This window comes from Candoia aspera, chromosome 1, assembly GCF_035149785.1.
Source record: "Candoia aspera isolate rCanAsp1 chromosome 1, rCanAsp1.hap2, whole genome shotgun sequence".
Lineage (NCBI taxonomy): Eukaryota > Metazoa > Chordata > Lepidosauria > Squamata > Boidae > Candoia > Candoia aspera.
Window position 1 is genome coordinate 133,874,016 of NC_086153.1, and position 16,928 is coordinate 133,890,943.

A 16,928-nucleotide genomic window follows, 5' to 3' on the forward strand; every position below is an offset into this window, starting at 1 on the left:
GAAAACAATAGCTATAATAATGAACAATCAGATTGAAAATATAATTTATAAGAACCATTTTAGGATGATAAGAAAATTAGCAGTGGGAAGAGTCAGTGATCTTGATGTTCACTAAAGTCTTTGTTTGATAAAGTTTCTGCTCAGTAGCTGAATAAAGATGGAAAAGGCCAGCAAGCACAGTGCTCATTCTCTACTTTGCATTTTCAGATATCCACCTGAAAACATAGGAAGAGAATGGATGGTATATTCCAGGTGAAATAGACTGGACTTAATCAAACAAGCATTATTTTTTATCCTTCTTTCTATATCAGGGTTTCTCAACCAGGTTTCTGTGGAACAGTAGGGTTCCGCAAGAGGTCACTAGGGGTTCCCTGGGAGATCACAATTTATTTAAAAAATTATTTCAAATTCGGGCAACTTCACGTTAAAGAGGTAAGTTTCATTCTTTATTTTTAGTTTAAGAACACTGTTAATGCATATATATAGGCCAACACATGAAACAAATATAATTTTTAACTTGTGGCCTATATTTGAGCCTGAATGTGCAGGGGTTCCCCGAGGCCTGAAAAACATTTGAAGGGTTCCTCCAGGGTCAAAAGGTTGAGAAAAGCTGCTCTATATAATGTCAAGTAAGGAAAAGAAAACCATCCCAATTTAGATTACTGATCAGGAAGAGGATTACAAGCCTCTGTCCCTGATTCCTTGAAGAGTACATGGATGTATATATGGTCCCCTACCTCTTACATGACCTCTGATGTGATGGACGATGTCTCTTTTTCATAGTAAGGTTGATGGCATCTTATCATGGACTAACATTTTCAACTCTAGGAATTTCACTCCGTTTGTTACTTTTTCACAATTTGTCTTCGGATGGTCAAACATTACTCAATAAATCAAGGAGAAACAAGGTATGGATAAGTTTTTGCTCCTTATTGGTGTGATAATCAGAAAAACTATAATCCAATGGATGGTTTAGCAAAAAGCTGATTTATATTGTTATTATTATTATTATTTTTGCTTATTTCAGGGAATAGTCACTTCCGATCATGATGTGGTTTGATGTCTCTGGGACATCTACACAGCAAGCTTCTAAGCAGTTATATTTTACTGTAGCAGCTCTATGGAAATACTATTTAGACAGAGCTCTGCCCAAAATTATTTGAAATGGTTCTTGTTAAATTCTACTATAAACCTGTGCAATTTAAACTTGTATGAAAATGCCCTTTATAGTAATTTTCTTCCAGGAATGGCCTATGACCACCTGGTACCCAAAAAATCCCATTGTTTTCAACCCTCAGATTTTCTCCAAGCACAAGTGCAAAACCAAAACAAAAAGGATAATTTACCACCATTTTAACATGGACACATATAAAAACTGTAATGTGAAACCTAAAATAATCTTAACATACTCTTTTTTAAATTCCTCTAAAAAATTAAGAGAACAAAACATCTAGTCCCCATCCATGATCCTTCTCATTGCAGCCCTCTCTTGTCCCCAAAAAAGAGAAGTGTGGCCTCCAGCCACCAAAATGTTGCCCACTTCTGAGCTGGACCAGCATGATCCCAGATTCATCAAAGTGATTGGTTTCTTTTCTTACATTGCTATAACATTTTAGTATATGAAGACTTAAAGACTCAGTCGTATAGTTTTAATGACATCATTTAATTTGCATTGAACCACTCTTATTTCGGTTTTGCTTCCTGACAAGACAAAATGCATTCTTATTTCAATTTCTTTCCATAATCCTGAGCACATAGGCAAAAGAGAATGCAAGTCACCTACACAATGCTACATATATCCCTTTTCTGCAGCAAGCATGGAATATTAATAACTTCCATTTCTTTCTAATATATTAAAAATAGGTGGATTGTAAGTGTATCTATTTTCCACAGCCGCAAGATGGCGTTCATCTTCAATGTTGTTCCTACAGAGGGCAGGGTTAATCAAGGGCAGTCTCACACTGCCCTGTTGATTCAAGCTGTTCCTCTTGCATGTAACAGTCACATACTTAACACTGATATTAACCTGTCTTGTGTTATGAATGGAGTATTTTCTCAAGGGTGACGTGGATCAGATTGGCGGTCAGCAGAATGCACTGATTTAGACTGACAGCTTTGCACAAGGCAATTGTCTGTGTGACCTAGTAATACAGTATGAAAACTCAGTTGAAGCTGGTAGGACGTTTCTTTCAACTGTAGATGGTAATGCTGTCTAATACCAAAATGCAATATAGCGGTCTTCAGGAATTTTAAGGAAAAGCTTCAGCAACTCTGAGAACTTGATTTTTTTAAAGGAAAAGTTTGATTTCAAGTAGCTGGGTCATATATTTAATATTTTGATGATCAGGAAATGTTCAAAAACATGATGCCAGTTGCCATTTACAGAATAGTCCATATTATGCCTGGGTTATTTTATGCAACTGTGTTATGCTTTTTCTCCAGAGTTGTTTTTGTATGTTGTGTACTGGCATTAAAATGTTTCTATCACAGTTAAACAAATGTCCAGTAGAGACTAATAAGTATGTTCAGTGTCAACAGTTTTAGATTTTGCATTAAAATCCTGCTCCTTCTTTATTACATATAGAGTAAAAGAGAAAAAAAATTCTAATACTATTTACCTAAACAATCTCATCTGAATTCATCATGTATTCTTTACTTAAATTCAAAACTCAGTAGCTCAAATCTATCATCCCTATTTGTTCAGATTCCTCATTTCTGGATATCTGAAGAAATGAAACACGTTAAAGCTTTTACCCTAATTCCACCTACCCAGATCCAAATTGAATTGATCACACTAGATACCATGCTTGCCTAATGCTGGTTATTTTGTTTATAAAAACAAATGAATTATACTAAAGCTACTCCACCAAGGACAGCATAAATCCAGGTGCTTGCAAGAAACTCATTCTGGTACAGCACAAAAGAGCTGCTACAAAATATTAGTGGAGTTTGTGCCTCCCAGCTATGCCATCTCTGGGGTCATAACAGCCAGTGAGGTTTGAATGACAAAGGACTGAACCTATCAAGTGCAGGGTGCTCACTGAACTAACATTCAGAAGGAGAACTTCAGATAAACTTAACTGCCTGCCACTTTTATTCAGTGCTTCCCCTGCAGGCTTTATCAGCTGGCCAGTAGAACATCCCACTGTCATCACTGGTCTCTGGGGGTTGTTTGGGATCTGCAAATGCTGACACCAACAATGCCAATTTGGCCCTTTAGTGTGCTGTTGAAAATATGAAACCGAAGGTTGTGCAGACTTTTTTGGGGGGGTCTTATCTGAACGAAAGCACTCATTCACCTTTGCCACCAAAGAATCAATGACCAAACTGGTATTTTAATGTTTTTGAGGATATTGTAGGCTGCAATGTTTGCATTAGGTTCCTTTTATGAAATAAATATTATCCTAAAGCCATGGTGATAATGGGATTGGTTTATTTATAATGCCTCCTTATGAAGGCAAGAGTAGGCTACACAAATTCTTATACATCCAAGAATTCAGTCACAAATTTGGAGCTCCCTGAATGTCTCCATTGGAAGGGCGTTTTGCACGGACACTTTTTTGGACAGCCACAATTGTCCTTTCCATTTAAAATTAATATGGAACCAGTTAATGTGGGCGCTCTGCATAAATCTTGAAGCTTGCTTTGAAGCAATATTGATAAATGGCAATAAATATAACCAGGCAAGTTAACATTAGTTGATGTCTTCAGTTACAATTAAACAAAAAAGATGGAATTTTAGAATATCATTCTCCAGGCTAAATCTTTGTATACTGTAAGTATTTTGATTACTTATTGGCTGGTTGTTTAGAGTTCTTGGTGTAAAATTTAAATCTCTGTTGATAATGGCTTCTCTGAAATTTTTTAAGTGCCATTTGAATGAATGTGGCCCCAATCACCTGTGTCACTCACATTATAAGGGTGAGGCTGAAACACAACAGAATGAAGTGAAGTGGGCAAATCTTTGAAGGCTTTCAGATTAATAGTCTGGCAATCATCCACAACAAATAGTATAGTACATCAGTAATGCAATTTGTAACCCTACGACCATTCAGAACATTTCAGCTTCACTGAAAATTAAGTTAGAGAGATGCTGTGCACAAAACATAATGAAACCCTGACGTTTCTTTCTAGTGACACTTTCCCTGGAGGGTAGGGATGCTGTTGTAAGGAAATGAATACATACATACATACATACATACATACATTCCTTACTCCTTCTTTTCCATTGCTGAAGTGGGAATCTTTTAAGAGTGTTCATCTAGTCCTTTCAAAGAATTGCAAAAAGCATTACTGTGCAGATATACTGTAATTTAGACAGTCTGCATTATATGTCAGTGATTTTGTATCAGAAGTGACATAGAATTTTGAACCACCTGTATTTATAGTTTGCTGAAGGATAACATCTCAATTATCAACTTGTTTGATTACTGATAGTTGGACAATACTTTAATGGGCCTAACTGAATTATCACAAAATACTAAGCCAGGTCTCAGATACATAAGAGTTCTACATCTGGGAAAGGGGGCAGGGAGAAGTTCTCCCTCTTTAATTTTGCTTTTTCATTGATTCCCCTATAAAATCCAACTCTGGATTTTAGAAGTTTCTGATCAACTAGGAGAGTTTACCCTGATATTTGCATCTATATTATCCTTTGGATAGCCATGAAGTATTCAGTCTTGCTACTATTATCAAAATAATTAAAACTCTGTACAATAAATAACAGTACACTCTTATATATTGTAAGGGTTTTAGATTCATTGGGCAAAATGGAAATGTCTTCAATGTTGTAAACCATAGTGCAACTAACATTCAGATGTTTGATTATGTTTATGTTGCTACCTGGCTGGTATGTAACATCTATCCCAAAAGCTGCAGCTTAAATGCTTAATTCTGCTAACTGATAAATAGATGGATGTCAAATTAAGGCAATTTCTCAAACCTTTAAGCACCATCAATATTGTTGATCAAAACAAAATAAAAGCTACTCTACATAATAATTTTGCAGGCTGTTATAAGGCAGTCATAAATTCTTGTTCACCAGGTTTAGGCTTTGGTGTAAAAGAAAATACATGGAATATTAAAATGAATATATGGAGTAGGGATAATTTTGGACCTAGATTAGTGAATATTTCTGAAAACACTGTCTGGTTTTTCTTTCTATTTTCCTTTGTATTGAAAATATCTTTGTACCATCCATGGTTTTCTATTAGATACTGAAAGCAAAAGCTTTATTCCTTCAAAATAATGGACTTTGGCAATCATGTTGCTGGCCAGTGATTCTCTAATCCACTACTATAATCTGAAAGAACTGATGGATATAATTGCTTGAAAAAACATTCTACTCTGCTGTCTTAATGCATCAAGATAGTCATCATTCAATTACACATATTCAAAGCCATTCCTTCCATTTTCTCCTTTTAAGCCCCCTCCTGAAGTAAAATAAAAATAAATCAGAAATGTGGTACTCTCTTTTTCCTTTCCTCCCTTCCTAAACTCTTTAACCAATGTTAAATTTTCACAAAGCCCATACTGAATAGCACAGGACACAACATCTGATTTGGCCCAAGGTGCTCTTTGCCAAAAGGTATCTCAAGATTCAAAGCATGCCATTCTCAGACTATCCATGTATGAAATGATGCATTAAAGGAAACATTCTGCTAAAAGGAAAAAGGTTCTAGGATTGCAGATGTTTTACTCTACCTTTGCAAGAAAACAGCTGTGATTGGAGCCAGGGTTCACAGCAGGCAAGGTCAATACAGCAGTAGCTTCCCATTATAAAATCAATAATAAAGGAAAGAGTATGTTGTCTTGAGGTCCTGGATGAAATGTGGGATATAAATCTAATAATAATAATAACAGATACAAGCATTACAACTTTTAAGAGACAGGTCACTTCAAGTTGATGAATCACAGTGGGATGGGCTTTCTCTCTCAAAAACACTTCTTGGAAACTACTTCCACAGTAGTTCATTGGATAAAATAACAGTTTAAGATTATATTTGGAGAGAAACCCACTTTTAAAAATTCAGTTGAAGGGATAGAAGATGCTGTGACATCCATATTAATACAGTTACTCCATCAAGTCTAATATACTGCATTAAAAAAAATGGGGAAAAGAATTAATGTTTGAGGCTCCTTGGATGTCCCATTCATAAACCAAATGCTACCTCTACCCTTGGTGTGCCAGATTAAGGAAGACAGAATTGCAAAAAATAAAGGGGGAGATAAATTATTAAGGATGTATGGTTGTCTAAAATGGTCTCATGCTCCCAAGAATCATTACTGCATCTCAAACCAGTATTTTTAAGTGTCACAAATTATGTAACTTCTGCAGGCTGCACTGTTCCCTTCTTAACAGCTGAGTACAAGGTCTCTAATGTTCTTATGATCCTGGTACTGCTGCAAAACATCCTGGGAAATGCTTTGTATGTTTTGTCCAGCATTTTCTTGCTTGGCAAAAATCCAGAGACTATAAACCCAAGCCAGGAATGATGAGGAAGCAGACTGGAGATAGTTAAACTGGGATTTATTATCATGAAATGGAATGATGGACACTAATTGACAGTTTTGAAAAGGGTCAAGACAGTGTCATGGAGAATTGGGCTACAAGTGGCTACCTTAATTCGCAGCAATGAAATATGGTTTATTTCCATGTGTGTGAGCTTCCTGAATTCATCTTGTTGCTCACTGTATGACACAGAATGCTAGTTCCTTCCAATATATCTGAAATAGAAAGTGGAAGCATCCTGGTGCCAAAGTTATGAGCAGATACAGCTCTGAGCTGTGGTACAGATACCGTCCCCATGAATAACACTTTGTCCTTAATGAGATGTTGCTTGTTACACTTGAGGGAGATCTCAGTTGTGCAGAGATCTGGATTTGAGCAGGAAACAGTGATTTGAGGTATACGTGGCTATACACATTGCACCTGTTAGCAACTTCCTACAGATGATTATGTCTTTTCCTAGGGTTAGATGGTGGTCGCTGCATGATCCCAGAAAAATACACACTTGATTTCAAAAGATGCCAACAGATGCAGTGTATGCACGCTCACTTGTGCCAAATCACCTTTTACTCCTTGAAGGATCTCTAGATAGCCCTATTATTTGTCATTTAGGGTACTCCTATCTCAGTCAGAAGGGGAACAGAAGATTAGCTTGAAAAATAATATGATGTTCATTCAGTCCATTCCATGCTAAAGTTTCAGAAAACTAAAAATAAACAAAAGGCAATTCCATTACAGGTAGTCCTCAATTTATGACCACTCGTTCAGCGACCATTCAAAGTTATGACAGTGCTGAATGAGGGGGACTTACGACCAGACTGCAAAGTTGTGGCCATTGCAGTGTCCCCGTGGTCACATGATCACAATCCAGGTGCTCAGATGCCCAGCTCACTATTACGTCACAACAAGCTGCAGTCATGTGATGGCCATTTGCCTGCCAACTTCCCACAAGCAAAGTCAGTGGGGAAGCTGGCAGGTCAGATCACAAGTTGTTCCCTCTGCTTTTTCTCCAAAGAGTCCCACTACAGGGTATGAGATCCCAGGGATCTCAAATTACATAGTACTGCCTGCCCACACTCCATAGCAGCTCCCACCTACCCACCCATGCTCCATAGTGGCTGCCCGCAGTACTCCCTGTGAACTCCCCCCCACTCTGTAGCATCTGCCCACAGCACCCCTGTGGGATCCATGTACCCCCCCCCCTTGCCTGGGATTCCAACCTCTTCCTGCTTAACAACCTGCATGGTCCTGGGGTTACGATGGCAACCAGGACTGCTGGGATTGCTGTTGCTAAGCAATGTGGTCACATGACATCACACTTTATGACCACATCGCTTAGTGACAGAAATTCTGGTCCCAATTGCTGTCATAATCCAAGGACTATCAAATTCTTCTATCAGTCATTAAAAAGTAGAAACAAATATTGATTCAGATTGTAAAACCTAATCTGGAAGATTGTTTTATATAATATTTATTATACTTGCTTACAGATCATTTCAGAACGGTTTAAAAATAAAAACAAAAAAATGTAATTAAAATATCTATGTGGTCACTAGGTGTCGAAAACAACTTGATGTCACATAATCACTAAAAATAATTTAAATAATTAGTAGAAATATTAAAACTCATCAGCTTCCTTCCAGTGGGGCAGAGAGGGAAAAAGCCAGCTGGAACAAGAATCTGCCTTCCTTTCTCCAGCAGTGCTTTTATTAGGGCATTTGGGGTATTATAATATTTATGTTTTACTATAATAAGTTGCCTTTCCATGAAATTAATATTATGAAGTATACTGTTTTAAATACTATCTCTCTTTCTACTTCGTATAGTGTTACTTGGATAAGGATATGGCACATTGTTTTCCTTCAGTTTGAAAAGCTAGCAGCTGTAAATTTGGGGAATATAATGCAGGTCACTGCCCATTCTTGCATGACACAGTTAGCTTTTTCAAAGATGCAGCCCTCCTAAACATACATTGGAATCTTTGCCGTGTCCATGAAAAGTTGGATTGTTGGGCATGTTCAGAACACCAGCTGGGACAGGCTGGAAAGGATGTAAAATACATTCTTTGAAAGAAGGCATCTTGAACATTGTGTTTCAGTTCTGCAGAATGAGGGTGAAAATAGAAGTTAAAGAAAACATGGGTGGCTGCCAAAATCTGCATCCCTGCTGTGTGTTCTAGCAGCAACTGCCACTACCAGGGATGAGAAAAGGTAATGGGAAAACTCAGTATGATGGTATTATGTCACATGGCATATTTCACAACATATTTTTAGGAAGAGGGCTATGGCTTAAAATTGCTTCGGATGGCTTGATGAATTTTTGTCACACAGAGGGAGTGTGACTTGTTTTTATCAGCCATCAACCATATTATTCTGTATTGTCTCAGAGACACAGAAATGGATCGGCATTTGCTTTGTAGCTGTTCCATTCTGATCTCTTGGACTGATTTTCGATGCTGGTATTTGGGGAAGCTTATACACAGCTCCTGGATCTCCATTCTTTCTTCATTAGTTTTTACATCTACATGAAATTATTGAGGGAGTTCTTCAGGATTTTTGGTACAGAGTGTGATCGCTATACAGTACTGATTACATCCAGTGTGCCACAACAACTTTTTTAAAGAGTGGTGCAGTTTTCTGAGATGACCACTTCTGGCGGCTATCAGCTGGCTTAAGGAGAATAAATTGAAGCTAGCTCAAAACAAGATTGTGGTGCTGATTGTGTGGAATCATGATTCTGGAAATGTGATAAACCTTCCTGCTATTGATAGGGTTATACATCTTCAGAAATCACAGGTATGCATTCTGGATCCAGGTCTTTCTCTGGTACCTCAAACTGAGGCAACAACCTCAGTTGATGGACTTCAAGTTACTGGCGGACTGCAACCTGTTGTGCATGAGTCTGAGTGTAGATAAAGGTAAAGGTTTCCCTTGACGTAAAGTCCAGTCGAATCCGACTCTAGGGGGTGGTGCTCATCTCCGTTTCTAAGCCTTGGAGCCGGCGTTGTCATAGACACTTCCGGGTCATGTGGCCAGCATGACGACTCGGAACGCCGTTACCTTCCCGCCGAAGTGGTACCTATTGATCTACTCACATTTGCATGTTTTCGAACTGCTAGGTGAGCAGGAGCTGGGATTAACAACGGGAGCTCACCCCGCCGCGCGGTTTCGAACCGCCGACCTTCCGATCGACAGCTCAGCGGTTTAACCCGCAGCGCCACCGCGTCCCTGAGTGTAGAGGTTGTAGAAAAAAATCAGTCGGCTCAAAATTTGGCAGCCTGGTTGATTCAAAGGCTGCCACTTAGTTTCTTGGCAAAATACAGAAGCACTGATGGTTATTTAAAGCTTTGGACACTTTGGGCCCAGGCTATCAAATGCTTCAATAGCTGCTGATTCTCCTAGCAGAAATTCAAGGTCAGCCCTTCTCTGTAATGACCTCTGAGATTTAGAATATGTTCCTTAGTCTTTGGTTGCTTGAAGGAGGCTTTAACAGTAGATGTCAGTGGCCAGGCTTTTAGTTAATACTGATTTTTAATTGTTTAGCTATATTCAGAGTTTTGTTCTTATTTTAAATTGTTTCATTTGGTGGGGAATGTTGCTGGTGATATATTCAAGCAATAGGTGATACAGAAATGTAATAATAATAAAAACTATACATATGATTGTGTGTGTTTTCAGCTGCACAACTGTCCTAATATTAGGTTCTACCTGAAATTCCTCTGTCTTGGTGTTGGAGCTGAATTCCCAAGAGCTTCCTGAAGGTCACTTGCAGTGCTAATGATCCCAGTAAAAGAATTATCAGGAATTCCGTATTTCAGCACAATTCCCCCCTCCCCCACCGCTCCAAAATGTGCAAAATGACATACAGTCAGCCATTCATGTCTCAGGGTAGCAGCTTGGTGAGAGGAATTGTAGATAATAGTCTTTAAGCAGCCACCTTCTGTGTTCATGGTTACTTGCAAACAATTGTCTCTTTGCTGTAACTTTGCCATCACACAGATGTGAGCACAGGACTAATTATTTTCAGTGGCTGAAGATCTATGAGCAAGCCTAATTGCATAGCTATAATTCATAACATCACAGTTGCTCACAAAGAACCCTTGTTTATTCTAAGAACTGTCTTTCTTAGCAGCCCACTCCTTTGCAACCATATATTAAAGATATTGAATATCTAATGTTGGTAAACAGCTAGAGCTGTAGTACACTGTTTTCTTCAAGATTAAACTTCTACTCTCTTGAAAGCTATATTCCCATGAAGATGGACAAACCTATAAATAGAGTAGCTGTTACCTTACTCCTGTGCAGGACATAACCAGAGGACACACAATATAACTATTTTGCTGAAACTAATGCCTGGTTTGAATCCGTAACTTGGATGAGAAAATACCAGAGAATCCTCCTTACAGTACATTATTAGGAATTCCATAATAGAAAGGAAGAGATATGTGCTGTAAATAAATACTACGTTGGATATGCTTCCTACAGAAACCCTTCATATATTCCTGTTTAGAAAGTAGTTTTATTGTTGAGATTGCTAGACTACCATAAAAGAGCACTTGCATGAGGTGCTTTATACGACCAATTCTAAATGATTCATACATTCTTCATAGATGTACACAGATGTAGTTTTTGGTGTGCTCACGTAAGGGATGCCGAATTTGAACAAAGGTTGCAATGTTTATTTAACTACGTGAGTTAAATGTGAGTTTCAATTGGACTTCTAGATAAACATGTATAGGATTATGGTTTTCCATCAGCATAGAAAAAACTCATAATGACTCTTTGCTCAAGCATCACCTCTCTCTTCATTTTTTTTAAAAAAGCTTAACCAATGATAGCTTGACATCTGTGCTATTTTATGCCCAGCCCTTGCAGTGCTGGAACTTATTTATCATTTGTTCTTTCCCTTATCTGCCCATATTCTTCTGAAATATGTTTATTTCAATTGTTATACATGTAAAATGCTGTTAAATGTAGGTACCTGGTGCAAATTATTTTAGCCTTTGTTGTGCTGCAGCAGCATTGAATTGCAAATGCATTTTTATTCCTCCTCCTCCTCCTTAAAAGGTATCAGAACTGCTCTGCAGTGAGTCACTCATCTGTCAGTTAAAGAAGAACTTGGAACTCTGATGCTGATATTATGAAAAGAGAGGAAGTGTTTCAGAGATAACAAAGCACAAGAACAGAGAGGTTACAACAATGAAATTGCAGTTCTCATCTTTAGAGCAAATTTATTAGTATAAAGGCTGGGGATGAATTATAGCTAAGGCGCCAGATGAGTATTGGGTGTCAGAAGCCAAGCTAGTGAAAATAAAGCATTTAGAAACCAAAAACATAAGCTTTTTCGTACGTTTTTATCACTGATTTTTCAGCAGGTATATGCGCACGTTAATTCTGCTGGTAAACCTCCCAGTGAAGGGCATCTCCTGGGCAGTATAGAGACAGATTAAAAATGTGAAATGGGATACACTAAACACTGACAAAGGTAATACTGTACATAATAAAATCAAGGCAAAGCTAGCACTGACTGATAAAAACAGTGCAACATTCACAATTGAGTGAACTGAGCAGCAAAATAAAATGCGTACTGGAAACATTGTTATCATTCCTGTTGGCATTCGTTGAAAACAGGCTTATGTAGTATCTGCAGAGGTGTGGGTGTGTCAGAGAGCATGGGATATAAGTATGCTTCCTTGCTCTATCTTCTAAGACAGTGTTTCTCAACTTCGGCAACTTCAAGATATGTGGACTTCAACTCCCAGAATTCCCCAGCCAGCATGCTGACTCGGGAATTCTGGGAGTTGAAGTCCACATATCTTAAAGTTGCCAAGGTTGAGAAACACTGTTCTAAGGAACTGATTTCTGCAGCCCAGGCATGGTAGCCCCACTCCAGAATTATTGGAATTTTGACTCTTAGAATTGCCAACCACTATGACTAATAATCAAGCTTCCCAGAGTTCTGAGTTACAGTCCTATTTTGCTGTATGCCACCCAGAGTCACTTTTTGTGAGATGGGTGGCCATATAAATTTGATGGGGGGGGAGAGAATGAATGAATGAATAAGTGAATGAATGAATATCCAGAGGACACTAAGAAGTAGAAAACTATGCATCAAAAATGGGATGCCATCAAAAATATTTGTATTTGAGAACATAGCAAGCTGCCTTATAAATAAGACCAGTGGTCGATCTAATCTCTGACTGGTGATACCTCGGAGGGATCTCGCATGTTCCTTACTATTTATTCCTATTTAACTGGAGATGTGTAATGGTTGCCTATCCTAAAACACTCTCAGACTCACAAGCAAAAGCTTAATAAAATCTGGTTTATTTAGGAATAGTATGCAAGTACAAAGAAAGCTGAGAATGAGAAAAGTGCGCCAAATGCAAACTAAAAACCCCTCGGTACAAACGAGATCCCTCCCCCCGTAGAATCTTCCCAGGCTCACAATCCCAGGTGCTCCTAACGGCTCTTGACGTTGCGGTGGAAAAGTCCTTGAGCTGAGCACATAACCCAAATACGTTCCATTAAATGAACATAGATACAGAGCTTGGCACAAGGTCAGTAACATGGCATGTGAAACGTTATGATGTACAGTGCACATTGGAACAGTGAACATGACAAGATGTTGCAAGTTGACCTTAAAGCTTCTTGCATGCAAACCATGCACTCTTCTACTAAGCTGTGGTTTGTTTAATTAAGAGGAAGACACATAAAATTGGTGTTATTGTAATAGTTTCTTCCTTCCAGTTCTTCCACTTTAGCCCTTTAGCCCTCATCCCCAACCAAACCAAATAGTAACACCCAGCATCTGCTCTCATATCACTTCATCCTCCCCTTTCTGTGCTGCCTACCTCCCGCATCAAAACTTAGGCTCCTTATGGTACCAATTTGTCTTTGTGTGTGTGTTTGTGTGTGTGAGCTCATGCTGCTCAATAACGATGAATGTATTATGCTAAATAAAGAATAAAAGTAGTTATAGCCAAATTGAACCCTCTCTCTCTCTAACTTATCAGAGATTCTTAAGCATCACTATCATGGAGAAAAGGGATGTTTTTATTCAGATAGCCGAATTGCTTCATGCCGCCTATTATATTTACAGCCCATTATGTTTTCTTTAAATGTACAGAGGAGAATGATAAAGGACAACTCCCAAGAAAGAGGCGCCGGAAGAAGAAGCTGAAGAATGTTTTTCAAACTCCTGCTGATATACATGGAAGTCCAGCAAAATGTGGAGTGCATGAAAGTCTGATTGGAGATGACTTGCAGCTGCAACACAGAGACAGCCCAAACTTGAGTCAAAACAAAAAGAGGAAAATGAAAAAGAAGCGGCGAAAAGAAAAGATGAAAGCAGCTGGCTTGCTAAGAAAACCTGTTGGTACTGATTTCACATATATGCCTGAAGAAAAGAGAGAAAGGGAGACTGAAGTTGCAGATAAAGTAGATGACATTTTGGATTTTTTGCAAGCAACACAGGAAATCTATTTTTCTGACAGTAGGTATATTTCATCGTGTATGTCAGTAACCTGTAGTAAGGGAAACCAATTATTTTTCTCTGTCAAACGCAGGGAGGGAGAAAGACTTATTGTTTATGGTCTGAATTTGAGAAAGAAAGGATATACATACATACATTCCTATTGGGCCTGTGCAAAGTGACTTAGATTCCCTTTGCAGCTTAAGGCAACATGATACTCTCCACTGAAGGGTGATTTGCCTTAACAAAGCCTTTTAGGTCACCTTGAACTGGTTGGGGCCAGAGCCAGCGGAGGAATGTCCTGTCAGCCTTTTCCCCAAGTGTGAACTGAAGACTCCCAGATGGGTCAGTTCAGCCAGTACTGTGGGGATTTCTGCCCTGTTTGGCAAAGCCACCCAACCTAGAACCACTTCAGCCAGGACTGCAGGAGGAGACTTCTCTTTCAGCCTCCTTCCACAGTGCTTTCCTCTAAGAAAGGAAGGGGCCACATTGCTTTGTAAAGCAGCTTTGAGGGGATGTTTTGCTCAAAACTGTTTTGAAGCTCAACCCCCCCACCTCTGAAGATTTGCCCAACCCTAGCTCCTGTACTCAGGAACAAGAAGGCTTTTCCACTGTCCTTGGTAATAAGGACTTATTCATTTATTTATCAAATTTATAAGGTCACCCAACTCATAATGACATACAGTTGTAATCGAAATTATTCAACTCCCATTGCAAATCAGGTTGATTGTCAAAATGTACAGACTTTCAGCTGTTTGCAATGAACAAATCAAACAAAACAATTTTCTCTGAGAAAATAGAAATAACACAACAAATGCTTCAGTGAAGTCACACAGTGGTGTCCCCAAAGTCAACTGAAAATGCAACTTATCATAGCTTTTCCAGTCTCAAAATTATTCAACCCCCCCAAATAGAATCCGTCACAACAGCACATATACAGTATGCAAAACAGGTGTTGTCTCAAGCACACCTGATGCAACTAATCAAGGGCTTCGTTAGTTGCACCAGGTGTGCTTGAGCTGGAACACATGAAATACCTGAAGTGGCTAGGGGTTTGTTGAGTGTCACATTTGACTGCATGTTAGAAATACAGTATGGCTAAGTCAAAAGAATGGTCCAGAAAGGTAAGAGAAGAGATCACTGCCCTTCACAAACAAGGAACAGGATACAAAAAGATAGCAAAGGCACTGAATGTTCCTAGAGACACCTCTGGAAGCATAGTTCGCAAGTTCTAAGTTAAAGGAACAGTGGTTACATCACCATGACGAGGCAGAAAAAGGAAGCTGTCAATGGCTGCAACCAGATTTCTGAGAAGGCAGGTGGAGAGAAACCCTCGAGTGACTGCAAAAGACCTGCAGCAAGGCTTGGTGGCAACAGGCACTGAGGTTTCAGTGAGCACAGTAAGGCGCATACTAAACACAGAAGGTTTCCATGCCAGAACTCCAAGATGTACACCACTACTGACCCAAAAGCACAAGAAAAGTCAGCTCCAATATGCTCAAAAACATATCAATAAGCCACAGAAGTTTTGGGATTCTGTTCTGTGGAGCAATGAAACAAAACTGGAACTTTTTGGCCCAATGGATCAGCAGTACGTCTGGAGGAAGAAGAATGAAGCATACACTGAAAAGAACACTGCCTACAGTTAAGCATGGTGGTGGCTCAGTGATGCTCTGGGGCCGCTTTGCATCCTCTGGCACTGGAAACCTGCAGCGTGTGGACGGCAAGATAGATTCACTGAAGTATCAGGAAATCCTAGGAGAAAACGTCATGCTGTCTGTAAGGAAGCTGAAGCTTGGGCGTCACTGGACCTTCCAACAGGACAACGATCCCAAGCATACCTCAAATTCCACTAAGGCTTGGATGCAGAAGAAGTCCTGGAAGATTCTACAGTGGCCATCACAGTCACCTGACTTGAACCCCATAGAAAATCTCTGGTGGGATTTGAAGAAGGCGGTTGTAGCACGCAAACCCAAGAATATTACTGAACTGGAGGCCATTGCTCATGAGGAATGGGCTAAGATTCCTCAGGAATGCTTGCAGAAGCTGGTGTCTGGTTCTCTTTTGCAGCAGGTCATAACAGCAAAAGGGTGCTCCACTAAGTACTGAAGATGCTTGCCATGAAGGGGTTGAATAATTTTGAGACTGGAGAAGTCATGATAAGTTGCATTTTCAGTTGACTTTGGGGACACCACTTGAAGCATCTGTTGTGTTGAGCTATTTCAATTGCTTTTGTTTGATTTGTTCATTGCAAACAGCTGAAAGTCTGTACATTTTGACAATCAACCTGATTTGCAATGGGGGTTGAATAATTTCGATTACAACTGTACCAGCTAAAAACACAGCTGATATAAGAAAAAGAAGGCAGTAACCCGGGGACCAGCATAGGTAACACATTCATACAATTCCCTCAAAAGGCACATACTTCCTTAACTCACTGTCTGAGAAAAGACCAGGATCTGTTTAGAGGACAGCAGGGATGGGTTCACTCAAACCTCCTGGATAATATCATTCTAGAGGACATGTGCTGCAACAGAGAAGGTATACTTTTAGGTCCTATCCAACAATACTTTTTTAAAGATGGGACCAAGACTCTGTCAGATCTTTCTGAGCAGAAACAATGGGAGAGAGGTGGACACTCAGATAGCCAGGCCGTATGCCATGAAGGACTTTATCAGTCATACAAGCTTACTGGCAACCTGTGCCACTCATGCAGCAGAAGAAGAATACAGTGGGAATCTGGAAGTGGGCTATTCATGGGAAAGCAGAGTCAGTGCTTAAAATCACTTCCACTTTTTAGCCCCAGTGCAAAGTCTGTATCCTCAGTAGCTCTGACCTCTGGCTGTTGCTGCTGAACCCCAGGTTGGTCTGTAGTAAAGCTTCCATCATCCATGATCTTATTCTGGAAGAGTGGCCAACCTGGCATTTTTGCCAAGGCCTCGTGTAC

At 39.4% G+C, this 16,928-nt stretch overlaps 1 protein-coding gene across 1 annotated transcript in view; it reads left to right on the forward strand.

The window, feature by feature from the left end:
* ERICH1 (glutamate rich 1) overlaps positions 1-16,928 on the forward strand; it is an 84,512-nt gene that overhangs the window by 52,278 nt on the left and 15,306 nt on the right. Inside the window, exon 4 of the mRNA XM_063313895.1 lies at positions 13,637-14,002. Coding sequence (XP_063169965.1) covers positions 13,637-14,002 — 366 coding nt within the window. The remainder of the gene's footprint in view (positions 1-13,636; positions 14,003-16,928) is intronic.